The 22,158-nt window shown below is 32.1% G+C and overlaps 14 protein-coding genes and 1 non-coding gene across 15 annotated transcripts; 10 read left to right on the top strand and 5 right to left on the bottom strand.

The window, feature by feature from the left end:
* Positions 1-20: 20 nt before the first annotated feature.
* BX664DRAFT_319966 (uncharacterized protein) lies at positions 21-872 on the bottom strand. Its single transcript, XM_051543039.1, has one exon. The coding sequence runs from the start codon at positions 781-783 to the stop codon at positions 94-96; it is 690 nt and encodes a 229-aa protein (XP_051404516.1). The 5' UTR covers positions 784-872; the 3' UTR covers positions 21-93.
* Positions 873-1,112: 240 nt separating this feature from the next.
* On the top strand, positions 1,113-2,234 carry BX664DRAFT_319965 (uncharacterized protein). Its single transcript, XM_051543038.1, has 3 exons — positions 1,113-1,219; positions 1,298-1,558; positions 1,629-2,234. The coding sequence occupies exons 1-3, from the start codon at positions 1,124-1,126 to the stop codon at positions 2,091-2,093; spliced, it is 822 nt and encodes a 273-aa protein (XP_051404515.1). The 5' UTR covers positions 1,113-1,123; the 3' UTR covers positions 2,094-2,234.
* Positions 2,235-2,394: 160 nt separating this feature from the next.
* Positions 2,395-3,420, bottom strand: BX664DRAFT_381578 (uncharacterized protein; the record flags this gene model as incomplete). Its single annotated transcript, XM_051548974.1, has 4 exons — positions 3,010-3,420; positions 2,780-2,958; positions 2,622-2,698; positions 2,395-2,502 (listed from the first exon to the last, which is right to left on the bottom strand). The coding sequence occupies exons 1-4, from the start codon at positions 3,054-3,056 to the stop codon at positions 2,395-2,397; spliced, it is 411 nt and encodes a 136-aa protein (XP_051404514.1). The 5' UTR covers positions 3,057-3,420.
* A 187-nt stretch (positions 3,421-3,607) lies between these two features.
* BX664DRAFT_319961 (mitochondrial ribosomal protein L28-domain-containing protein) lies at positions 3,608-4,271 on the top strand. Its single transcript, XM_051543037.1, has one exon. The coding sequence runs from the start codon at positions 3,662-3,664 to the stop codon at positions 4,106-4,108; it is 447 nt and encodes a 148-aa protein (XP_051404513.1). The 5' UTR covers positions 3,608-3,661; the 3' UTR covers positions 4,109-4,271.
* A 13-nt stretch (positions 4,272-4,284) lies between these two features.
* On the bottom strand, positions 4,285-5,446 carry BX664DRAFT_9973 (glycosyl transferase). Its single transcript, XM_051549832.1, has 3 exons — positions 5,095-5,446; positions 4,854-4,992; positions 4,285-4,726 (listed from the first exon to the last, which is right to left on the bottom strand). Exons 1-3 carry the CDS (start codon positions 5,345-5,347, stop codon positions 4,615-4,617), a joined length of 504 nt encoding a protein of 167 aa, XP_051404512.1. The 5' UTR covers positions 5,348-5,446; the 3' UTR covers positions 4,285-4,614.
* A 333-nt stretch (positions 5,447-5,779) lies between these two features.
* Positions 5,780-5,850, top strand: BX664DRAFT_t17. Its single transcript has one exon. It is a non-coding gene; the product is annotated as a tRNA-Gly (tRNA).
* A 143-nt stretch (positions 5,851-5,993) lies between these two features.
* BX664DRAFT_319960 (uncharacterized protein) lies at positions 5,994-7,054 on the top strand. Its single transcript, XM_051543036.1, has 5 exons — positions 5,994-6,256; positions 6,326-6,409; positions 6,472-6,751; positions 6,839-6,907; positions 6,970-7,054. The coding sequence occupies exons 1-5, from the start codon at positions 6,098-6,100 to the stop codon at positions 7,026-7,028; spliced, it is 651 nt and encodes a 216-aa protein (XP_051404511.1). The 5' UTR covers positions 5,994-6,097; the 3' UTR covers positions 7,029-7,054.
* Positions 7,055-7,369: 315 nt separating this feature from the next.
* BX664DRAFT_271874 (kinase-like domain-containing protein) lies at positions 7,370-9,380 on the top strand (the record flags this gene model as incomplete). Its single annotated transcript, XM_051541169.1, has 7 exons — positions 7,370-7,625; positions 7,691-7,930; positions 8,027-8,087; positions 8,188-8,294; positions 8,376-8,794; positions 8,869-9,184; positions 9,272-9,380. The coding sequence occupies 7 exons, from the start codon at positions 7,373-7,375 to the stop codon at positions 9,340-9,342; spliced, it is 1,467 nt and encodes a 488-aa protein (XP_051404510.1). The 3' UTR covers positions 9,343-9,380.
* A 253-nt stretch (positions 9,381-9,633) lies between these two features.
* Positions 9,634-11,221, top strand: BX664DRAFT_254548 (uncharacterized protein; the record flags this gene model as incomplete). The annotated part of the gene is made up of 4 exons (XM_051540373.1): positions 9,634-9,879; positions 9,970-10,780; positions 10,844-11,046; positions 11,111-11,221. 4 exons carry the CDS (start codon positions 9,634-9,636, stop codon positions 11,219-11,221), a joined length of 1,371 nt encoding a protein of 456 aa, XP_051404509.1.
* Positions 11,222-11,748: 527 nt separating this feature from the next.
* On the top strand, positions 11,749-13,059 carry BX664DRAFT_319956 (proteasome subunit alpha type-4). Its single transcript, XM_051543035.1, has 4 exons — positions 11,749-11,918; positions 12,101-12,263; positions 12,359-12,777; positions 12,846-13,059. Exons 1-4 carry the CDS (start codon positions 11,873-11,875, stop codon positions 12,977-12,979), a joined length of 762 nt encoding a protein of 253 aa, XP_051404508.1. The 5' UTR covers positions 11,749-11,872; the 3' UTR covers positions 12,980-13,059.
* Positions 13,060-13,099: 40 nt separating this feature from the next.
* Positions 13,100-14,625, bottom strand: BX664DRAFT_319955 (uncharacterized protein). Its single transcript, XM_051543034.1, has 6 exons — positions 14,116-14,625; positions 13,896-13,965; positions 13,751-13,804; positions 13,633-13,671; positions 13,404-13,544; positions 13,100-13,346 (listed from the first exon to the last, which is right to left on the bottom strand). Exons 1-6 carry the CDS (start codon positions 14,559-14,561, stop codon positions 13,311-13,313), a joined length of 786 nt encoding a protein of 261 aa, XP_051404507.1. The 5' UTR covers positions 14,562-14,625; the 3' UTR covers positions 13,100-13,310.
* Positions 14,626-15,062: 437 nt separating this feature from the next.
* BX664DRAFT_9924 (uncharacterized protein) lies at positions 15,063-15,443 on the top strand. The gene is made up of 2 exons (XM_051549824.1): positions 15,063-15,165; positions 15,287-15,443. The coding sequence occupies exons 1-2, from the start codon at positions 15,110-15,112 to the stop codon at positions 15,399-15,401; spliced, it is 171 nt and encodes a 56-aa protein (XP_051404506.1). The 5' UTR covers positions 15,063-15,109; the 3' UTR covers positions 15,402-15,443.
* A 442-nt stretch (positions 15,444-15,885) lies between these two features.
* Positions 15,886-17,872, top strand: BX664DRAFT_242120 (fungal-specific transcription factor domain-containing protein; the record flags this gene model as incomplete). The annotated part of the gene is made up of 2 exons (XM_051540233.1): positions 15,886-16,440; positions 16,523-17,872. Coding segments are annotated over 2 exons (1,905 nt in total), but the record flags the coding sequence as incomplete, so codon positions are not given.
* Positions 17,873-18,673: 801 nt separating this feature from the next.
* BX664DRAFT_271864 (uncharacterized protein) lies at positions 18,674-19,675 on the bottom strand. The gene is made up of 4 exons (XM_051541168.1): positions 19,560-19,675; positions 19,299-19,476; positions 19,112-19,201; positions 18,674-19,006 (listed from the first exon to the last, which is right to left on the bottom strand). The coding sequence occupies exons 1-4, from the start codon at positions 19,625-19,627 to the stop codon at positions 18,944-18,946; spliced, it is 399 nt and encodes a 132-aa protein (XP_051404504.1). The 5' UTR covers positions 19,628-19,675; the 3' UTR covers positions 18,674-18,943.
* A 137-nt stretch (positions 19,676-19,812) lies between these two features.
* On the top strand, positions 19,813-22,151 carry BX664DRAFT_319951 (P-loop containing nucleoside triphosphate hydrolase protein). Its single transcript, XM_051543033.1, has 10 exons — positions 19,813-19,951; positions 20,026-20,079; positions 20,158-20,326; positions 20,425-20,495; positions 20,579-20,635; positions 20,710-20,825; positions 20,900-21,031; positions 21,126-21,186; positions 21,325-21,449; positions 21,529-22,151. The coding sequence occupies exons 1-10, from the start codon at positions 19,840-19,842 to the stop codon at positions 22,120-22,122; spliced, it is 1,491 nt and encodes a 496-aa protein (XP_051404503.1). The 5' UTR covers positions 19,813-19,839; the 3' UTR covers positions 22,123-22,151.
* The last annotated feature ends 7 nt before the right edge of the window (positions 22,152-22,158 follow it).

Below are 22,158 nucleotides of genomic sequence, written 5' to 3'. Positions count from 1 at the left end.
AGAAAACAACAATATAAGGGAAAAAAAAAAAGGTTTTTTTTTTTTATTTGGTTGACACAAAAATACTAAGCTAATGAAATACTAAACTAAATTTCATGATACTGGATGATGATGAGGAGCCACTCTTGCTTTATTTTTCCCAAACCACCTTCTTGATGATGATAAATCTTTTCTTTGTTTTCTTGGAGGAGAATTAGAAGTACTGGTTGTTCGATCTTGATCTTTCGTAGATATTGAGTTAGCTAATCGCATAGATGTATGAACCAAAGAAGATAAATGAGTCATCATACCACGAGAAGAAGAGGAAGGTTTTTTTCTTGTATGAGAATCCAATGATTGATTTGATGAAGATAAAGATGAACTTGATAAGATACGTTTGATTCGAGGCCATATAAGTCTTGATGATTCCTTTTGTTTAATTTGTTGTTCTCCTTGTTGTTGTGAGTTATTATTGAGAGAGGAATAAAATGGAGTAGTTGGTAATAGAGGAGAAGGTCGTTCTTGGGGTTGTATAATTTGTATTGATCTCGGAATAGGAGAAAAAGGACCTTGTTGACGATGACGAGTTCGAGTAACAACAGCAGCAACATCAGGTATATGGAATTGAGTCAAATATGGAGTTTCTTGTTCAGCCAAAGTGATAATGGGAAATTGAGTTGTTGGTTGAAGACAAGGTGAAAGATCTAAAGGAGTTACCACACTTGCTGAGTCTGCTGTATCTTCTGTAAGACAAGAAGTCAAAGAGAATCGAAGAGAACTACGTGGAGTAAGTTGTGATAACATGAGAATTTAAAAAGAAGAAGGGTTTATAAAGAGAGAGAAAAAAAAAAAGAAAAGAGAAAGAGAAAGAGTATAACATTATGATGGAAATAATAATAAATGAGAATATATAAAAAAAATATAAAGAGAGAAAAAAAAAAGATTTCAAGTTGGACCAAATTTGCTTTTTTTTTTTTTTTTACTTGTAGATGGAGAATGCGCTCACGAACGAACTTGGCCGGAGATGGAATATCTATCAAATAGGATCACGAGAGTCATTTCTTTTACTTTTTCTCTTTCTTTGCCTTTTTTTTTTTTATACTTTTAAGGGTTTTTTTTTTTTTTTTTTTTAAAAAAAAACATTATGGGCTTGGCAGAATATGCCCTTATATCTAGAAAATGGAAACCTGCTATACTTATTCACAAACCTACTGAACAATATACACAATTATTAGAATATGTAAGATAAAAAAAAAAAAAAAGTTATGTTATCTTATTACTCATCCTTTCTTTTATCTTTAAATAATAAATTAAATAGATATCTGTAGAATTACTGAACTCTAGACTAGAAACTATTGATGAATTAGTACGAACTTCTTTTCCTCGAATTTGGATTGATACTTATCTCTTCTTCTTGGCCATCTTCTTTGTCTTATTTGCTGCTGCTCTTTCTATTGGTCTTCAAAGTAATAATCAACGGGATAAATTATGGTATCCTCTACTTATTCTTATTGCTCCTGCCTTTATTGCTTTTTGGACTTCTAGACGAAGAGGTCTTTATTATGGGAAACTCAAAAAGGTTATCAATTGACATAATATTGTTATCTGAACTTCAACTCACTATTATTATTATTATTATTTTATGTTAGTTCAACGAACTTTTACAAAAATGTTTGAAGGAATTCAATTCTGTGGATACAGCTCAACATATCAAATGGCATCATAGACGAATACGAGAAGATGATACAACGGAATCATTGGCTTTATCTCCACCTTTATCTCAATGGCAAATCATGTTGGTGATTGAAGTATTACAAGTTGATCCTGAAGATATACATCAACTAGAAGATCAACAGGGAATGATACTACCTTCTTATCATGCAGCTATAGAAGATCTTGTTTTGGATGTGGGACCAAGAGAAAATCATAATCGACAACCTGGCGAAAACCAACGTGACCTCAACAATGTACACCAACATCATTTATCACCTTTATCTTACCCTCTTCCTCCAGATTATTATAATATGACTTCCAATCCTATTCCCCCACCATCCAATGATATTGAATTGTCCTCTATTCCCTCGTCTCTTCCACCTAACTACCATCATCATTAAGGTTGTTCATTAAGGTTCTTCTTTTACCTATATTTTTATTTATTCTTGTATACTTCTTTTTTGTACTTTTTTTTTATATATATATTACCATGTAAAACTATTTCAATTTTTATCTCTTTAATAAACATTTATTATTTTTTGAACAGTATCATCACAGTTAAAAAAAAAAAAAAAAAAAAAAAAAGGTTTTATTCTATGTGCTATTTTATGTGCTTGAAAGACGTGAATGTTTTCTTTTAGGGATTATGCACAGACTACAAATGGTTTGGATTCTTTGTATAATATTTTGAATCATCATCATTCACTCGTCATTCCATCGTCCCATCACCATCATCAATTCATCATCATCATCTAGTTCCATATTTATTGAGTAACCACTAATATCATTTTCACCCGAATCACTAACCACCTTTGTGTGTCTCCAAAAAAAAAAAAAAAAAAAAAAATGTTTCGATGATTATCAACAATGTTAAATTTGATTTATTATTAATAAAAATAATATCATTGTCCCTATCTACGAATATCTACATATACTGTACTAATACTGACGTATACCAATACTAAAACTATAGCAAGGAAAGCAAATGAATTTCGAAATATTATCCCTATATAAATAAATTAAGTAGTTAGCAAAAAGCAGTAAATGCCAGTCATCTATTTTTCATCTATCATTTTTTCCAACTTACGACACAAATATGATGAACTATTCAAAGGTTTTCCATTCCGCCTCTTCATGCATGATTCGATCCAAAAAATATCGTATATGGTAAACTTTTTGTTTTGCAGATCGTTTTCCGTTTTTCCAGTGTCGCTTGATTGTCGCTTGATTGTCGCTTGATTCTTTTTGGAAGAAGGAATCAATGAACTTGGTAATTATAGGATCAAAATGTTGTTTGAAAATCATATTTATCACTACCAAAAGTCTTTCCAATTGACATTATTCCACGATTGAAGAGTATACATTTGAAAAAAAAAAAATTCTGTTGTTACTGTCTAGATGTCACGTGTTGTCAAAAGCTCATCCAAGTTTTTCCATCATGTTTCACAAGAAGACGAAGAGCATATATAAAAAGAACTGAAATGAAGTTGATTTCGTTTTCAAACATTGAATGAACGTCGAATACAGATCCACCCTATCATTCCAATCATTTCGAATAGAGACGTTGTTGATTAAAGGAATCCGTATACGATATATGTAAAGAGTAGCGTGTTAGTAGTTGATGTTATGTTCGTTTCTCTTTTCCAGATAGAATGACCGTAAACAATTTAGTTTAAAATCGTGATAGAAGATTGGTGAAGGATAAAAGATATATGTTCCTAGTTGTTGTATAAAAACAAAAAATAATAATAATAAAAAGAAAGAAAAAGGGGAAAAAAGTATCGAAAATGTATTAAGTAGTACCGGAGTAAAAGAACGCCAGCAGAGTGGCTTGTGGATTTTATTTTTTTTTTGGGTGAAGGGGGGAAATCTTTGGTCATTGCTCTCTTTTTTTTTTTTTTTATTTTTTTATTTTTTTTTTTTTTTCTCTTTTCTTTTCATTTTGACAGTTCGACTATATTACACTCTAATGTTTACCCTCATTCGACAACAAACAACACAAAGCATTTATACCAAACAAGTTGTACGACTTGTAAGTACACAATCAGGCAATACTAGTCATAGTTCTGGTGACAATCGCCTTGAAGTCATTCGTAGAGTTCTTTTCGAATCACCACAACGACCTAGCATTGTTTCTTTGGAAGGTGAAGCTTTACAACAACACGACACTATCGAACGAGCTTGGAAATTACATACCATGCGTGAACGTGAACGAAAGCAACGTACATTGGAAAAACAATTCCGCTCTTTGCATCAAGCCATGAGTGAACTGGAAAAAACAAGCGACCGTTTATTCAAAGGTGCTATAGTCAAGAGTCGTCATATTACTTATCCCAAGCAAGCCAAGATTCCAACGGAAACACCTCCTACTCAAGTATGGGATTACAATTACAAAGCTCCTTCAGACAGTGCCTAGATCGTATTTACCATTACCCAAAGTACTCTTCATGTCAACAAATCACACCAACAAAGCTTGCAACAAGAACAACTTTCCTCTCTCTCTCTCTCTCTCTTTCTCCATTAACCCTCCTTATCTTCTCTTTCACTTAGTATAGCAAAACATCATCATTTCCGTCTTCTTTTTTTTTTTTTTTTTTTTTACTTGATATTATTTGATCATCTTCATTTTTCCTTTTTTTTACTTTATATTATTTGATCATCTTCATTTTTCCCTTCCCTTCGATGTGTATTTTATGTGATATTCTTTTTCTAGTTAGATTTTGTTTATAGAAATAATAATAATAAAAAAAAAAACTATCAAAAGAACTTGTACAGAATATATTTTATTATATGGACGGAATATGGATATACAATGGGGAATATTTAAACTAATGTAATAGAGATCATGTTTTGAATGGAATGTACGGTAGATGTCAATTGGAATAAAAAAGTAATAAAAAGTATCGTAATTAATAATTAGGTTCAAATAAATCCCATAGTCTTGTTCAAAGTACTGGCGAATAATGTTGGATTTGGATCTGGAAATATATCGAGTTTTTGTGTTGTTGCCTTCTTGACAGTATTCGATAAGTCTCTATGCAATGATGATAAAAGTAAAAAAAAAAAAAAAAAAGAAAAGGAGAGGATTCAGTCAAATAATAATAATAAAAAAAAAAAAAAAAAAAGATGTTGAATCCACTTCACACCTTCTTTCATCGTACCTAATATCACCATAAATCACGTATTGTTTAACCGCCATTGCTTGAGCCAGCTCTGCTTGATGATTATCCAAAAGTGAATCATTGACAATAACAATCAACTTTTTCTTCATTCGTAATGCTTGTAATATGGTTCCTGATCCTATTCACCATACAAAAAAAAAAAAAAAAAAAAAAAAAAAAAAAAAAGGTAAGAATATATATAATTCCTATGCGAAATGTGTTTTTTTTTATCTCTCATTACCAGAATGACTAATGACCATATCAGCTGCTTGTATATCCTGATCAATGAATGGTTTATAATCATATCCTTGAATATCAACTTGATCCTTTTTGTAATTGTCCATGTTCTTCAAAAAAACTTTTTTTGATGATCCATATTGTATTAACAGACTAGTAAACCCCAAAGCATATATATTAGATAAGAATTCAGATGTAGTAGCTTCATTGACAAGATCATCAAAACCTGTAGAACCAACAGTAACAAATAATTTCATATAATCGAACAATATTAACAATTAAAAGATGGTAAGAAACAAAAAAAAAAAAAAAAAAAAAAAAAGAGGAAAAGTAATAATGAATTGGAAAAAAAAAAAAAAAAAAAAAAAAAAAAAAGGAAAAAGAAGTAGTGAATTGGAAAAAAAAAAAAAAAAAAAAAGATTAGTTTCATATTCAGCCAGTGAAGAAAAAAAATTATTCATTTTTTGTTCCGCTTTCATTCAAATATTCACTATGTTTCGTTTATATCTACCTTACTGTTCAAAAAACATCATCTCATTTTTTGCATACACATTTTTGAATATTATTTGAAGTCTCATATACAATTATGTATCATGATGACTAGTATTTAGCAAGTTATTCAATATTTTTTGCTCCTTTTCTTATCGATTAGATTCATATCATACTTCTTGGTCTAATCAATCATCAACGCGCGGTTGGTTAAGTGGTATAATCTTCGCCTGCCACGCGAAGGGCCGGGGTTCGATTCCCCGACCGCGCAAAATTTTTAGCCAATAAGGTATTTTACCGGAGTTATAAATTGACAACAATGACAACCTTGGATTTGTTGTCTTTCACTTTTTTTGGTTTCCCCTTTTTTTTTTTTTTTTTTTTTTTTTTGTCTTACCCCTTCTCTTTTTATTTTTTTTTTTTTATTTTATTTTTTTATATATAACAAACCTCATTTGCATTTATCGTATTCATTGGTTTGTAGAGATAAATAAGAATCAAATTATAGACTCAAGATTATGGATATATCTGTTCTTTTTCGTAAACGACGACCATCACGCTTGACTATGGGACAAACATCATCTGAACGATTATTGTTACCACAACCAACAGAAACTAATAATAGAAGGGAGATCCGATCAGAAGTGACTGGACCACCAACAAAAGATCATTGGAAGGTATGACAAAAAAAAAAAAAAAAAAAGGAACAATAATGTGATTTTTAATTATATATATTGAAAGTATAGATTGACAACGATGTAACTAGTTGTGCCTATCCTAATTGTTCAAGAATATTTGGTTTTTTTCAACGACGACATCATTGTAGAAAGGTAAAAAAAAAAAAAAAAAAAAAGAAATACTTTATCCATTGTATATTAACATTATTGATTAGTGTGGTGACATATTTTGTGCAATTCATTGTTCAAATTATTTACGATTGAATCAAGATTCAGAATTTCATCCTCAGGGGTTCCTCTCTCGTGGTTGTGATGAATGTGCAGATAAATGGCGGCATCCTTCTTTGACTTTAACCTCAACTTCAACAGATTCATCAGACGGCAGGTCCGTGGAAGAACAAGGAAAAGGAGGGAAATCTAACCGAAATCGACATGCTGGTATAATGACATTACAACCTCATGCTATGGAAGGTGTATTAGAACTTGGACGGGATGGTAAAGTCAACAAAAATAAAAATAAAAAATAAAAAATTATAAGATAATGATGACTCATGTTTTTTTTTTTTTTTTTTTTTCATTTAGACATTGTTCAAGTCGATACAGAAGATAAGGATAAGAATGGAATGAATATTGGATCAAAAAAGATGGATGGTAAGAAAACGATGAAATAAAAAAAAAAGAATATTTTTAAACTTTATAATCTGTCATTTTAGGCGTTTTTAATACGGTGGCGATGTCTGTTCCAGCTGATTGGCATTGGTCAACTTTTTGAATGTTATCAACAATTGTCTTTTTTTTTTTTATTATTATTATTCTTATTCTTATTCTTACTTATTATTATTACTATTATTATTATTATTATTATTATTATTATTATTTTACAACTTTATCAATACCCCGCTTTACATTTATCACTTGCGTTATTGGTCAATTTGATCAATTAACTTTTAATTAGAATCTTTCTACTCCTTGTTTCTCATTAGTTTTCTTACACAAAAAAAAAAAAATCTTATTAAGTTGTATTGTTATTCCTGATTCTTTTCTCTTCTTTAATAAATCATCATCATCACATTTTCATTTCTTTTTTTTTTTTTTTGATAGTTCTTGTATTCTTCAATGTTTTCATCATCATCATTATCATCATCGTCATCATCATCCAGTCCAAAATCTCGCTGTGGTCGAAGCAAAAGCACTAGCAATATATCGTGTCATGAACGTCCTTCCCGACCATTTCCAAAATTGGCAAGACAAAATTCGCTAACGGATTTTGTCCATCGTCTCGCATCACCTTTCCGTACAACAGTAAAACATCATCCAACATCATCCTATTCTACCAATATAGATGATTATCATTTGATTCGATCCATTGGTAAAAAAAAAAAAAAAAAAAAAAAAAGAAAAGTGTAGAAATATTCTTATTTTATTATATATTAGGCGCTGGTGCAAGTGCAACAGTGTATTCAGCAACTTATCAATCATTATCCACATTAGTGGCGATCAAAACTATCAATCTTGAACGATTGGATATTACAGATAGTTCATCAACTAGATTAGATTGTCTCAGAAAAGAAATCCAAATCATGAAGTTATGTCAACACGAACATTTATTACCTGTTTTTCAAAGTTTTGTTGTCAAGAATCATCTTTATTTAGTAACTCCAATCATGTCAGGAGGTAACAAAAAAATAAAAAAAAAAGAAAATGATTTTTAAATGAGGAGGATATACAATTTAACTAATTGATTCTTTTTGGTATTTGATCGACCATTAGGTTCTTGTCGTGATCTTGTTTCCTCACTAAATCATGGCTTAGATGGGCCCCTTATTGCATGGTAACCAAAAAAAAAAAAATAGGGGGGACGTGTTTGACATATTTTTTTTTTCTTTTCCTCTTTTTTTCTTTCTTTTTTTTTTTTTTCTTTCTTTCTTTAGCATTACCAAACAAGCTGTTGAAGGTTTATCATATCTTCATAAGAATGAACTAGTACATCGTGATGTTAAAGCTGCTAATCTTTTAATAGACTGGGATACTGGTATTGGTAAGAAATATTATATCACTTTTTTGTCCTAAAATGGAAAAATAATAGTCTTTCTCAATGTCATTTTCTTTTTATACATAGTCAAACTCGCTGATTTTGGTGTAAGCAACTTTCTATCGATTGAAACATATTCTTCTACTGATATCAATGGTGATTCACTGGATATTGGACAAAACAATGAATCCTCTATTACTTTAGCAACCAATACGAAACACCTTTCTGGTACAATAGCAGCTGCAAACTCAGGCAGTAACATACGATTAAATGAATCCCCTTTAACTCTTCAGCAACGACCTCTACCACGCAACCAACGTAGAACTATCAACTCTTTCGGAAAAAGATTGGTACGACAAAGTTTTGTTGGTACACCGTTATATATTGCACCTGAAATATTACTGGAACAATCCTATGGAAACAAAGTGGATATTTGGTCTCTTGGTATTACTTTGATTGAACTAGCAGTTGGACGACCTCCTTATCATCAATATGATCCTTCGACGGTAAATCAAGAAAAGAATACAAATGACATATGAGTATTAATCTTTTTTTTTTTTTTTTTTTAAAAAAAAAAAAGATTTTTTCTTTAGTTCTTGACTATCCTTCTCCAACTCTACAAAGTATTGATGATGATGAAGATATGACAAGTAATAATCCTCTTACTGACTTTGTTGATCAATGTCTACTCAAACATCCTGATGTACGGATCTCGTCTGCTGAAGCCTTGAATCATCCATTATTACGAAAAGCACCTTCTCCTTCTTATTTACAACGATTTTTATCATTTCACCCTGAAATCAATCTACAATCTCATCGATTATGTCGAGCAACCAGATTTGGTAGGATGTCGGAAACAGAACGTCAGAACAAGTACAAATCTGGCTTAGGCAACGGTAAATAGGAAAAAAAAAAAAAAAGGAGCAAAGGTGGATATACTTATTTTGAAACTTTTTTTTTTTATTTTTATCTCTATATGTAAGCTCCTTGGAACTTTACTGTGGATAGGAAATCTTGTTTGATTGTAAATACTGATCAAAATCAAGTGAATTAGGATATATATATTCTCTATTGGTCATTCTTCATTAGCTCTTTTTTTTTTTTTTTTTTTTTTTTTGTTTGATTTTTTTTTTCTTCTTTTGGATGAAAATTTTCCTCTCGGACTCCCAATAAACTGAAATATCTTTATTTTTTATTTTATTCTATTCTCTTTCTTACTTTTTTTTTATTGTTCATATGTAAACTATGAAATACAATGTCACATTCACAAAACACTCTCACCTACCGTAAAAAATCCGTGGCTACTTCTATTCGATCTCAATTATCAGTTAAAGATGATGTTTCAATGCATTCCACATCATCTAATGGTTACTGTTCCGGCGATGAAGAAGATATGAACGATCTCAATGTTGAAACTGATGTATTATACCCACAATATGGTTATGAAGATGATGGAAAAACAACTAATGATGCTCCTGACTTGCGGGTGTTTGATTATGGTGTTGCTGAAGTGAAAAGAAAATTATCTAGTGGTTCTGCCTTGTCAAGAACACAAAGTAAGCAAAGTCGACTCTATGGTGAACCTACTCAGGTAAAAAAAAAAAAAAAAAATAAAAAAAATAAATGAGAATTATTATTCAAAAAAAAGTTAGTAATTATATTATCTTTAAATATGAAATAGAAACCTAACCATCTTTTACCTGAAACTGTACGATATTATGTATATTCCTCTCAAGAAAATGGAATAACAATGCCTATTCATCATTTATTATCTACTGATGGACGACAAGGATTGGAAACGATCATAAAAACTACAGGATGGTGGGTTGATTGTCTTAGTCCGACAGATGAAGAAATGCATGTACTTGCCAAGTTATTCCGAATTCATCCTCTGACAGTGGAAGATATTCTTGCCAAAGAACCATGTGAAAAGATTGAATTATTCCCAAATTACACTTTTGTCTCCTTTCGTAGTTTCGACACTGATGAAGAAAAGAATCAAATCTGGCCATATAATTTTTATAACTTGATCTTCAAGGATGGTTTATTGACATTTCATTTCAATCCTTCTCCTCATCCTGCTCGTGTACGTCAACGATTGGATCGAATCAAACGTCATATGCTTATTGTTCCCGACTGGATTCATTATGCTCTGATTGATGATATCACCGATTCTTTTGCCCCTATTATTACTCAAGTTGAATTGGAAAGTGTGTCTATTGATGAATTATCCTTGGTGCTACATAAATCTGAACGCTCTGATATGTTGAAACGTATCAGTCGCTGTCGAAAACGTGCAACTCAAATGTCTCGTTTGTTGGCTGCCAAGGTGGATGTAGTGAAAAGTCTGATCAAACGTTACGAAGAAAAGTGGCAACGTGCTGGTGGATATAGTGCTTTGATGATGGATGAAGATTCTGTATTCTCTCCTGAAGAAACTGCTACTCTTAAAACATTGAATGAAGTTTTACTTTATCTTGGTGATATTCAAGGTAAATCAATTAAGGGATTCATCAAAATGAAAGATTGAACTTTTTTTTTCCTTCTTATATTAGATCATTTGGTGACAATGTTGCAAAATATGAATCATTATAACAGGATGTTATCAAGGGCTCATACCAATTATCTTGCTCAAGTGAATGTAGATTTATCAATGACTTATCGAACAACCAATATTGTGATGAATCGATTGACTTTTATGGGTGTGATCTTTATTCCAGTCACCTTTATATCTAGTCTTTGGGGGATGAATGTTTGGGTAAGATGATGATGATTTTTTTATTTCTAAATAATGTAACTCATCACCTTTTTTTTTTTTGTAGGTTCCTGGAAAGGATTATCCTGATAATGCTTTCTTTTTCTGGATTATATGCATGATGGTTATGTATGTGTGTATATTAACCTACTTTGGCATTAAATGGAAAATCCTATAGTATATATTTGTATTGGTTGTAGACTGTCATTATTATTATTATTATTTAGTTGGTTAGTGAAATCAACATCGTCTTTGAAATAAACATTTTTTTTTGATATACCTTTAATATGTGTGTTTTATTGTCCCAGCTCTCGAATGACAGTCATCTGTCGACTTTCTGGATTTTTTTTTTTATATCTATTACAATAATAAGCTTCAACATAATTATCATCATAATTCATCATATTGATAAAAGTAGATCTTTACAGTATCTTTCTTGACGCACTTGTCTTTTCCTCTCGATTCATCATGACATCGCTGTAAGATGATTCAATTCATCCTGGCTTCATTTAAGTGAAAATTCAGTCAACACCAAATCCTCCTTTTCGTTTTAATCATCCATCAATCCATATATGAGATGGGTCACTTAGGCTATGATCATGGATGATCCAAGATGTTGAAAGAAGGCTGCCTTTTTTGTTAATGTTCGATCTCCGAAGAAAGCCTGCGACAAACCCATACGTAATCCCAAAGAACAGAAGTGCCAAAAAAAAAAAAAAAAAGATTTTTTGAAGGGCGCGCGTTCCTTTTTCCTTTACGTATTATTCCCTTTTTTTCTTTTTCTTTTTTATTTTTTTCTTTCTCTTATTTATTCTTTATTGATCAAAACATGTCTCGAAGATACGATTCAAGAACTACTATTTTCTCACCTGAAGGTAAGAAAAGAATACGTACTTTATAGGATGTGTTTTTTTTATTTTTGATGGAAGGGTAATCAGTGACAGAGTCAATTTGAATACATTCTTTCTATCAACATTGGTTTTCATTTTTGTCATTATATATATATACAATTAGAAAATAATGACTCCATTGAATTTTTTTTTCTTTTCTTCTTTAGGTCGTCTTTATCAAGTCGAATATGCCATGGAAGCCATCTCTCAAGCAGGCATTGCCCTAGGTATTCTTGCCACTGATGGTATTGTCATTGCAGCTGAAAAGAAGGTGACTTCCAAGTTATTAGAACAAACGGCATCCTCTGAAAAGATTTACAAATTAAACGAGTAAATTTCTTTTTTTCTTTCTTTCATTTTTTTTTTTTTTTTTTTTTGGGGGACTCACACTATCTTTTTTTTTTTTTTTTTTTGTGTGTATATAGTAATATGATTTGTGGTGTAGCTGGGATTACTGCCGATGCTAATATTTTGATCAACTGGACACGCGCTAGTGCACAAAGATATTTGTTTTCTTACAATGAAGATATTCCAGTAGAACAATTAGTACAACGTTTATGTGATTTGAAGCAAGGTTATACACAATATGGTGGGCTTCGTCCTTTTGGTGTATCATTTATTTTTGCAGGATATGATGAACATTATGGATTCCAATTGTATCATTCCGATCCTTCTGGTAATTATGGTGGTTGGAAAGCAACTTGTATCGGTGCCAATAATGCAAGTGCTCAAAGTATCTTGAAACAAGATTACAAGGAATCAATGAATCTGGAAGAAGCAAAGGCTTTGGCTATCAAGGTATTAAGTAAAACCATGGATAGTACAACCCTTACAAGTGAAAAATGTAAGTTCAGCCAACATCTTATAAAAAAAAAAAGGAATATTCATCATTTTTTTTTTTTTAAAAAATAGTGGAATTTGCAACGATTCAACGCAAAGACAACAAAGTACAATATGATCTTTATAAGCCTGCCGAAATCGATGCTTTATTGAAAGAACAAAATGTGGGGGCTGATGCACAGGATGAACAACAACAACAACAATAAGATAATATCTTTTTTTTTTATTTTATTTTTGATACAACAACCAATAAAGAAATCATTGACTTTTTTTTTTGTATATTCAATTGATTTGTGAAGATGAAGGGAAATAATAATGGATGAATAAAATGTGATAATAATTTACAATTTATTTATTTTTTTTTTTATTGAAGAGTAGACATAATAAAAATAATGGAAACTATTTGAACGGAGGGATGAATGACGAAGATAAAAAAAAATAATTTCAACAAAGGTAAAAAAAAAAAAAAATGAGATAATACGAATAAAGAGATAGGAGGGATGTGCTTGTAGAAGATCTGATCTATACTACATAGCACTAAGGGGTAACATGGTGAACTTTGATAAGGTGAGCCTATATAAAGAAGAGATGTATTAGTATGAAATCATCAGTTTTATATATGGTCCTTACTTTCAAATTGCCTCGTTGTGTAAAGCCGCGATTGCAATCCGGATATTCGCAGGTATACGGCTTGACAGACCAGTGTATTTTCTCATGTGTTTTCAAGTTTCCTAACTGTGCAAAATTCTTACCACATCCCTCATATGGACACTATATAAAAAGTTACATCGAAAGAATATATATATATATCCTTTAGTTTCTTAAAATCTAATCTGTTGTATCTTTTGTATTATTATACCTGATAAGGACGTTCGCCTGTATGCTTTCTTAAATGAGTCTATCAATAATAAAAAAATCATGAGTAATGATGGATAAATAATAAAAGAACTATGAAATCATCATCTTGGTCAACTTACTTTCAGATTTCCATATTGTTTGAACGATTTTCCACAGCCTGGGTGTTCGCATGCCTATTTCAAAAGAAAAAAAAGAAAAAAAAAAAAAGAAGGAGTCCTTTTTCTGTTAGTATAATAAGATTTATAAAATGTATTCAATTCATACATAAGGTCGGTTTTCTGGTGTTTGAAGATTTGAATCTTGAATATTATTGGCATTTGTTCCATGATCAGATCTAAAAAAAAAAAAAGAAAAAAAAAAAAAAGAAATATTGTATTAAAACCCAATTTTTATTCCTTTCAAATTCATGCAGAATTATTCAAACTAATATATATATATAATATATATTTATGATCCATATTTCCCGCTTCCCAATAAAACTTACCCAGCATGTATTCGGTAACTCTCCATATCTGGATATTGTTTACTGCAACCAGGTTCTGGACAGGTGTAAACTTTGATAGGAGTTTCTCGTGTTGGATGAGCTGGTGGTGGGTATGGAGAATAAGTCGATAATTGTGGATGTGCTAATTGATTAGAAGACATGATGGAAGGGTGATGTTGTTGGTGTAGTAAGGCAGATGGATGATGTGGTAAAGGTTGATTATTATGTTGAGGTGGAAGATTGTTATTTCCTGTAGATAATGGTGGAGGTGGTAGATAAGTAGTACCTTGTTGTCTGTGTTGTTGTTGTTGCCTTTGTTGTTGTTGTTCTTCTGATTGTGGTTGGTTACGATGTATAATACGTTCTTGATGAGGTAAAAGATAAGAAGAAGGTAGAGGTGAGCCATCTATGAGATGACCAGAACCAGGACGTGTTTCTTGATGCATAATATTTGGTATCTAAAAATAATAATAATAAAAAATAGAACGCCTGCTGAAGGGAAAAAAAAAAAAAAGAAAAAAAGTATGAAAAAGAGGGAAAAACAAGAGAGGAATATAAAAAAAAAAAAAATAACGGAGAAGAAAAAAAAAAAAAAAAAAAAGAGTCGCGCGGGTGACTGAGATTTTTTTTTTTTCAGTATGAACGGTAAATGAATTGAAACCTTATTGTTTCCCTAATATGTCAAGTAAAACGCTTAATTGTCAATGAAATAAATAAATATAAAAAAAGAATTCATTATTTATAATCACTAATATCTTTTTTTTTTTTTTTTTTAATTCAAAAAAATATCGTTTTGATGATCATTTTCAATTAAAAGATTATTATTACATTTTGATTTCACCACACTGACACAATGCCTGCGGAAATTAAATTGTTTTCCATCTTGTAAAACTTGTATCATAGACTCATTTTCTTCTCTTTTTCTACCTTCTTCTTTTATCTTTTTTTTTTTTTTCTTTTTTGACTTCATTAAAGAGTTCATATTATATGTCTAATGGCCAGCGATCATGAAGAAGGCGGGGGAAAACGCCAGAGAGTATCAAGAGCATGGTAAGACAAACCTGTTATATATATATATATATATATATATAATTAATACTCACTTTCATACTTTTTTTTCTCTTTTTTTTTTTTTTATTTTTTTTTTTTTTTTTTTTTTTGCATACTAAAGTGATTTGTGCAGACGAAAAAAGATCAAATGTGACGGATCCATACCGATATGTGGGAATTGTAAAGCTTTTGCTTTAGAATGTACTTATAAAGATACTACAAAGAAGGTAATATAAAACTAATATACAACCATTTGAAATTAATCACATATTGTTATTACTTAATTAATAGAGAGGACCTCCAAAAGGATATATAGAAGCAATTGAAAATCGACTTTACAAATTGGAAAATTTACTCAGTGAAATGGCTCAAAGTGACGACCCAAAAGCAAAGTCTTTATTAGATGAACTTAATACTCCATTGGAAACACCTTCCGGCGAACAAATATTCGATAAACCACAACGACGCTCAGCTCATGGAAGTGATCGTAGCAAAGTCTTTTTCTGGCAGAATGCTCCTGTACGACCCAAAAGTTCTCCTTCTGGTGACATGATTCCCAACAATAATTCTGTTTCTTCTTCTTTGGATAATTGTATTTTGGATGCCAATTCAGTCACAACAATACAAAAGAATGAAAATATGAATGGTAAACCAAAACGATCTTCTATAGCTGGACTTCTCAATGGTGGGGAACCTTCCGACAGTACTGGTCAACTTGCTATGGATGCCAATGGTCAATATCGTTATCTAGGAAAATCATCTGGTTTTTATCTTTTACAAAAAAGTCGAACATATCATCATGGTGCTTTTCATCTCTCAGCCTATCAAAGAAATTCCTCAAGATCGATATCATCTTCACCATCTTTTCTTTCTCCCGTACCTCCATGTCCTCCCAATGTGGATCCATACGAACTTCCTTCCTCTGAATTGTCAACAACTTTGATCCGGTTATACTTTCGATATTTTTATCCTGTGCTTCCTATCTTTTATAAACAACAATTGTCTTCTTCTATGGATGATCCTGCCGAACCAATATCACCATTATTACTCAATGCTATCTATGCCGTAGCTTCTCGTGTTTGTGATGACATTGAAATCCGATCTGATCCTACTCGACCTGAAACTGCTGGTGATATCTTTTTTGAACGTGCAAAGTATCTTTTGGACAGTCACTATGATATACCCCGAGTATCAACAGTGCAGGCGCTGTTACTTTTAGCAAGTCATCAACAAGGAACAATGAAATCTGCTAGAGCTTGGCTTTATAGTGGCATGGTAAGCTTGTTCATTTAAATGATAGTTTTTTTTTTCTGCATTTACTCATCCTTTTTTTTTTTTTTTTTTTTTTTTTTGGTAGGCATTCCGTATGGCTCTTGATCTTGGATTGAATAGAAATTGTGATCATTGGCAAATTCCATCAGATGAAAAAGAACGAAGAAAAAGGGTATTCTGGTGTTGTTTTGTAGTAGATCGTTTGGCAAGTGCAACTTTTGGACGATCATCTACATTTGAAGAAAGTGATTGTGATACTCCGTTTCCAATCAATGATGATGATGAACCTGTATTTACTCCCAATCCTACTCAACATACTATATATATGAAACCTCCTGGTCCTTTGGTTGCTTTGTCTCATTTAGTCAAGATCTGTGATATCCTTGGTCACGTATTGAAAAACATTTATTATGCCAAAGCATTACAACATTCTGATATGCGACATATTAGTCAAATCGTATCTGTCCTAGCTGGACGTCTTGCACATTGGTACAAGAATTTACCCCCTTCTTTAAGGATGGACAACTATACTCAACAACAACAGGATGTCACCTATCCGGTTTGTGTTCCTCAATTACATATGGTCTACCACACAGCCGTTATTCTATTACATCGCCTCTTTATCTCCAATAATCCAGCTGATGCTTCACCAGAATCTATATCAGAATACAATACCTGTGCCATATCAGCGACAGCCATTATGAATATTGCCAACTCTATGCTCAAGAACAACACTCTCAAGTATGTTTTTCACAGTGTAGTCTATTTTATATTTACATCAGGCATCATTTTTATCAATTCAGCTTCTTCCAACGATGCAACAAAATCATTCGATGCCAAGGTCAACATCAACAACATTATGCGTCTTTTGGATGAATTAGAAAAAACATGGCCTTCAGCAGCACGTTGTTCAACTATTCTAGGTGAATTAGCAGGATTACGGGAACTCAATTTACCTACAAGTGAAAACACCTTGCGACCTATTGTTCAGAAAAGCAATCATTCATCACCAATGTCGTCACCAAGTGCAGCTGAAATAAATCTTGGACCATCAACAGCAGCATCAACAATAACAACAACCTCATCATCATCTGAAATGGCCAATATCGATAAAACGAAACGACGAATTCCTGGGATTGATAGAAAACAATGGAATCAACATAGTATCATGATGGGTTCTTTATCGGATGAAATTCGATCTGGCACTAGTTTTAGCGACAGCTCACCTGATCTAGGATACAGAATATCATCACCAAGGGACTTGCAACAGCAACAACAACAACAATCAACGTACACCAAAGGAAACATGGATCCATTTGCTGCACCTGACACTATTCCAGTCCCTTCTCAACGACAGCAGTTCGACCTTTCGGGAGCGGCATTTTGGGGCGTACCTCCTTCTTTGGATTTGGATGAATGGAGTCATTATTTAGGAACACAGATGCCAACCTACCAGCAACCCAATGTAAGCAATCCGTCATCACCACTATCACATAGCACATCCATCGCATCTTCTCAACCATTGCAGCATATACAACAACAGCAACAACAGATACAACGTCAGCAACAGTTACGGCAAGAGCAAGAACAGCAACGACAACCAGTAGCATCTTCAGGATCCAATTTACAACCACATTTGATACCATCTAGAAATATTATTGCACAATTCGACCCATCCTTGAAACCATCCAATGGAACATTTAATTCGATGCTTCATTCGGCACAATCAACAGGATTAACCAGCAGCAGTAGTATATCTTCACCCAGTATTGATGCACCATCAACCATGACTTCATCTAGTCGCTCCAATATATCATCACCAGGAACAAGATATACTCGGAAACATTTGATTCATGGGGATTCTAATGTGGATGTATTATCAGGGATGCCTATTCCTTTGGATTTACAAGATGCTTCTGAAAATGGATCATCCATGTTTGGATTTTTAAGCGATCAAACTGTTGGCACTACTTCTCCTGCTACAACAACTACTACTGGGTTATCGACGACCGGAAATGAATTGATAGGTAATCCACAACAAGAGGATACTGTGTACCAATTTGGAAATGATGCCTTGATATACTATTAGAACTACTATTATTATTATTAGTCTTTCCTTTTTTTTTTATATATATTTTATTTTGTGTTGTATTTTTTTATTTTTATTTTTTACTCATTGTCACTGTCATATTTGTCATCATTATCATCGGTTTCATTGCCTATCATGAAACAAATAAATGTATATACTACTTTTATATGTTGAGAAATTGATTTTTTTTTTATTGGATGTAAAAGAGAAGGTGAAGCGGGGGGGGGGTATCAAATTTACACCATTCTAACAAACATAGGAGTAACGTGATAATAAAAACATGCGTGTAAGTAGGAGAAAGAGAGGCGTGTGTGTGTGTGGAAGGACGTGTATGGGTAAATATTAGAAAGGAATAATTCTACTGATTGAATACAATTTATATACGACTGATTTAACAGAGAGGGAAGATTCCAGAGATTATTCTTGATATGCAGCTACGCGTAATAAAGGTTCTTGCAAATGTACTTGTAAAGCCTCGGCCTAAATTTGGTTATCCCGGGAAGAATTGTCTTTTAGTTAACTACTCTTTTTTTTTTTTTTTTTTTTTTTTTTTTTTTTTTATGGATTATTTTTATTTTTTCTTACCTTGGCTTTAAGTATACCAAGATTCACATAGTTTTCAGCCACAAGACATAGAAGCATGGTACCAATGCCAATAATAAAAGCAGATCCTTCCTAATAAATAATCATCATCATAAAAGGATGTACATTAGTAAATATTCATTTTTCTTTTCTTTTCTATTGAGTACAATCCAATATATATATATATTACCTCACAGTCCAACAAAAGGAATCTTGGACTATCCGATTGACCACCATCCAGAAAAGTTTCCGAAGAACTTTGCTTATTATAAGTACTCCAAATGTTGGCAGCAATTGCGGCATAAATTTTAACATTCTTGTCATTATCCGTTGCAAAAGAAAGAAGTGAACCGTCATGTGTCATAAGTCTATATCCATTTAAAATATAAAGGAAGTGTAATAATGAGTTTCTGATCATTCTACAAGTTTCTTCGTTTTATTGGTCACTTACAAAGCTGCCTTGACACCATCACGTGTAGATTGTCGTAATACTTGAGATATAACTTTTGGTTTCAACATTTTGTTATTGCTTGTCAACGATGAGACAAAAATAAAAAGAAGGAAAAAGTGAAAAGGAATTTTTTTGGAAAAAAAAAAAAATCAATACGGGCTTTGAAAGCGTCCAAAAAAATTACTATATATTCAATGCGAGTGGACGCGGGCGCGACTTTTTTTTTCTCTTCTTTTCTTCAGCATATCCTCTTTTTCTTTTCTTTTTTTCTTTGTTTTATATGACATTGAAACATATTATTGAATCAGATACTCTTTTGAAACGATTAGAACAAGCTGGATATACGTCTTTAGAAGACTTGAAAAATGCAAGTTTTATACAATTGACAAAAGGTAAAGAACCTTATTTTACTCACATTCTTACTCATATACTTCTTCTCTTTTCATGTTCTTTATTACTAATTTAGATGTTCAATTATCAGAAGACGAAGTATCAATGCTTTTATCTATAATTCACAATGGTAATAGAAATGAAAAAATTAAAGATTCATTTTTTTATATCTATTCTATATATATATATATATATATATTATTCGTAGATACCAATGAAGAAGGGACTTTGGCTACAATACTTGCTCAGGAACAACGACATGGTATCACAACATCTAGTCAGCATCTCGATAAATTATTTGCACCTACTAATGGAATACCAAGGTGCAGTATTACTGAACTTAGTGGTGGTCCTGGAACTGGGAAAACGCAACTTTGGTAAGTTCAAAATTGGTAGGATGGGTTTAAAAAAAAAAGATGAACTTGATTTTACTAACATTTCCTTTTTTTTTATATATACTTTTACTGATACTTAGTATACAACTTGCATGCAATGTTCAATTACCATTGGATCAGGGAGGACTTGATGGGGAATGCATTTATATTGGTAAAATGATAATGTGATGAATAAATCTATTTTTTTTTTTAACTAGATGTTCTTACTCTTTTTTTTTAATTCATTGTTTCTAGATACAGAAGGTGGGTTGATGCTGGAAAGATTTCGACAAGTGGCCTTTATGGAAAAAGGTATAGTAATGATTTGTAAGAAAGAGATTTCATTACTCATCAAATATATTCTTTCTGCTTTATATTATTACTAGATCATCAACAAGGTGAACTGAAACTCAAGCGAATTCACCATTTCCGTATTTTGGATCATATTCAATTGATTGCGCTAATACGTCAACTTCCTGATGTTCTTCAAGAGCTTCCAAAGGTAAAATAAAGATAGCGAAAAAGAAAAATGATAACAATATCTTTTGTATTTCTCTGTGTTTGACATCACCATAGGTCAAATTACTCATATTGGATTCTATCGCTTATCATTTTCGATTGAATATCCGTGATAATCGAACGCGAGCCGGTTTTGTTAATTTTATTGGTCAATCTTTGATTCAACTAGCTAATCAATTTGGTCTGGCGGTAATGAAAAACTGAAAAGAAATATGTATCCGTATTCAAAGGTTAAGAGTTTAACCTTTTTTTTTTTTTTTTTTTTTTAATATGATTTATATAGATCGTTGTAACAAATCATATCTCTATTGATCGAATCACTAGTTTTGGCCGTCCTGCATTAGGTAAAATTCAAGCATGGAATCAAATTTGGTGATAAGTGCAAAGAGAGAGGAAAGATATGAATCGGGTAGTTATGCAAAGTGATGGTGATCATCATCAGGAGGAAAACAACTCATCATTTTGGTATACATTTGGTGTAGGTGAACCTTGGGCACAATGGTGTGGAATTCGACTATTATTGACACGGAATCGACAACAAAGATATGCATCTATATACAATAGTACCCAACCAACATTGAAAACGGAGGTCCCTTTTATTATTGCGGTAAACTTATTCACTTTTTGAATTTTTTACCTTCCTAGAATATACGCGACTCAAGATCAACTTTTTTTTTTATTTCTAGCGAACGGGCATTGACGATGTGGGTGAAGAAGAGATGGCAAGGTTGCATCAATGGCAAGAAACAGGATTGGATTCTCAGCACGAAGAGATACAACAACAATTTAGAGAACTTGCGCCATCGTCGCTGACGTCAACAACAACAACAACAAGGAATGATCAAGATATATGGGATGAACAAGAATTCTATGTAGATGACATTATAACCGAGATACCAAAAATGACACCTCCGTTAGAATTACAAGTAGATAATGAAGCACAAGAAAAAGAAGAAGAAGAAGAAGAAGGGACGATGACGATGGAAAAGGTAGAACAACGATATACTCTTGTACCTGATTCACAACCTGGACATGTATATAGCTCCGCAATAGTAAAAGATATGATTGATACATCGGATGAACCACCAGCATCACAAACTTTTGGACGACGCCAACCACCTTTATTTAGTGTTCAAAACAAACGAAGACGATATTCAAACGATAATACAGCTACCAATCATGATGGATATCAGCAAAATGGGCAAAGTGATGATGACTGGGGATCTGAAAATGATGAACTTTGGTTAGCAGTGGCTGGCATGTCATCTCCTTCCCTCTAGTGTAGATTTTTGTAGATGCATTTCGTCTTTTTTTTT

Source organism: Halteromyces radiatus, assembly GCF_025201355.1.
Source record: "Halteromyces radiatus strain CBS 162.75 chromosome Unknown BX664scaffold_1, whole genome shotgun sequence".
Lineage (NCBI taxonomy): Eukaryota > Fungi > Mucoromycota > Mucoromycetes > Mucorales > Cunninghamellaceae > Halteromyces > Halteromyces radiatus.
The sequence above is the reverse complement of the archived record's forward strand: the minus strand, read 5'-3'. Positions and strand labels throughout refer to the sequence as shown.

What these genes read in the sequence shown, in the direction of transcription:
- BX664DRAFT_319966 (XM_051543039.1), bottom strand. Translation starts at nt 783, where the DNA reads ATGTTATCACAACTTACTCCACGTAGTTCTCTTCGATTCTCTTTGACT.
- BX664DRAFT_319965 (XM_051543038.1), top strand. Translation starts at nt 1,124, where the DNA reads ATGGGCTTGGCAGAATATGCCCTTATATCTAGAAAATGGAAACCTGCT. An exon ending in ATACACAATTATTAGAATAT is followed by an intron (nt 1,220 to 1,297) that starts GTAAGATAAAAA and finishes TAAATTAAATAG; the next exon opens with ATATCTGTAGAATTACTGAA. An exon ending in ATTATGGGAAACTCAAAAAG is followed by an intron (nt 1,559 to 1,628) that starts GTTATCAATTGA and finishes ATTTTATGTTAG; the next exon opens with TTCAACGAACTTTTACAAAA.
- BX664DRAFT_319961 (XM_051543037.1), top strand. Translation starts at nt 3,662, where the DNA reads ATGTTTACCCTCATTCGACAACAAACAACACAAAGCATTTATACCAAA.
- BX664DRAFT_9973 (XM_051549832.1), bottom strand. Translation starts at nt 5,347, where the DNA reads ATGAAATTATTTGTTACTGTTGGTTCTACAGGTTTTGATGATCTTGTC. An exon ending in TATGGTCATTAGTCATTCTG is followed by an intron (nt 4,993 to 5,094) that starts GTAATGAGAGAT and finishes TATGGTGAATAG; the next exon opens with GATCAGGAACCATATTACAA. An exon ending in GTGATTTATGGTGATATTAG is followed by an intron (nt 4,727 to 4,853) that starts GTACGATGAAAG and finishes ATCATTGCATAG; the next exon opens with AGACTTATCGAATACTGTCA.
- BX664DRAFT_319960 (XM_051543036.1), top strand. Translation starts at nt 6,098, where the DNA reads ATGGATATATCTGTTCTTTTTCGTAAACGACGACCATCACGCTTGACT. An exon ending in GACGACATCATTGTAGAAAG is followed by an intron (nt 6,410 to 6,471) that starts GTAAAAAAAAAA and finishes ATTATTGATTAG; the next exon opens with TGTGGTGACATATTTTGTGC. An exon ending in TGGATCAAAAAAGATGGATG is followed by an intron (nt 6,908 to 6,969) that starts GTAAGAAAACGA and finishes CTGTCATTTTAG; the next exon opens with GCGTTTTTAATACGGTGGCG.
- BX664DRAFT_319956 (XM_051543035.1), top strand. Translation starts at nt 11,873, where the DNA reads ATGTCTCGAAGATACGATTCAAGAACTACTATTTTCTCACCTGAAG. An exon ending in AAGATTTACAAATTAAACGA is followed by an intron (nt 12,264 to 12,358) that starts GTAAATTTCTTT and finishes GTGTGTATATAG; the next exon opens with TAATATGATTTGTGGTGTAG. An exon ending in AACCCTTACAAGTGAAAAAT is followed by an intron (nt 12,778 to 12,845) that starts GTAAGTTCAGCC and finishes TTTAAAAAATAG; the next exon opens with TGGAATTTGCAACGATTCAA.
- BX664DRAFT_319955 (XM_051543034.1), bottom strand. Translation starts at nt 14,561, where the DNA reads ATGCATCAAGAAACACGTCCTGGTTCTGGTCATCTCATAGATGGCTCA. An exon ending in AACAATATGGAAATCTGAAA is followed by an intron (nt 13,672 to 13,750) that starts GTAAGTTGACCA and finishes TATTATTGATAG; the next exon opens with ACTCATTTAAGAAAGCATAC. An exon ending in CACAACGAGGCAATTTGAAA is followed by an intron (nt 13,347 to 13,403) that starts GTAAGGACCATA and finishes TTCTTTATATAG; the next exon opens with GCTCACCTTATCAAAGTTCA.
- BX664DRAFT_9924 (XM_051549824.1), top strand. Translation starts at nt 15,110, where the DNA reads ATGGCCAGCGATCATGAAGAAGGCGGGGGAAAACGCCAGAGAGTATCA. An exon ending in CAGAGAGTATCAAGAGCATG is followed by an intron (nt 15,166 to 15,286) that starts GTAAGACAAACC and finishes TGCATACTAAAG; the next exon opens with TGATTTGTGCAGACGAAAAA.
- BX664DRAFT_271864 (XM_051541168.1), bottom strand. Translation starts at nt 19,627, where the DNA reads ATGTTGAAACCAAAAGTTATATCTCAAGTATTACGACAATCTACACGT. An exon ending in GATGGTGTCAAGGCAGCTTT is followed by an intron (nt 19,477 to 19,559) that starts GTAAGTGACCAA and finishes AAATGGATATAG; the next exon opens with ACTTATGACACATGACGGTT. An exon ending in TTGGTATACTTAAAGCCAAG is followed by an intron (nt 19,007 to 19,111) that starts GTAAGAAAAAAT and finishes AACCAAATTTAG; the next exon opens with GCCGAGGCTTTACAAGTACA.
- BX664DRAFT_319951 (XM_051543033.1), top strand. Translation starts at nt 19,840, where the DNA reads ATGACATTGAAACATATTATTGAATCAGATACTCTTTTGAAACGATTA. An exon ending in AGTGGCCTTTATGGAAAAAG is followed by an intron (nt 20,636 to 20,709) that starts GTATAGTAATGA and finishes TATTATTACTAG; the next exon opens with ATCATCAACAAGGTGAACTG. An exon ending in CTAATCAATTTGGTCTGGCG is followed by an intron (nt 21,032 to 21,125) that starts GTAATGAAAAAC and finishes TGATTTATATAG; the next exon opens with ATCGTTGTAACAAATCATAT.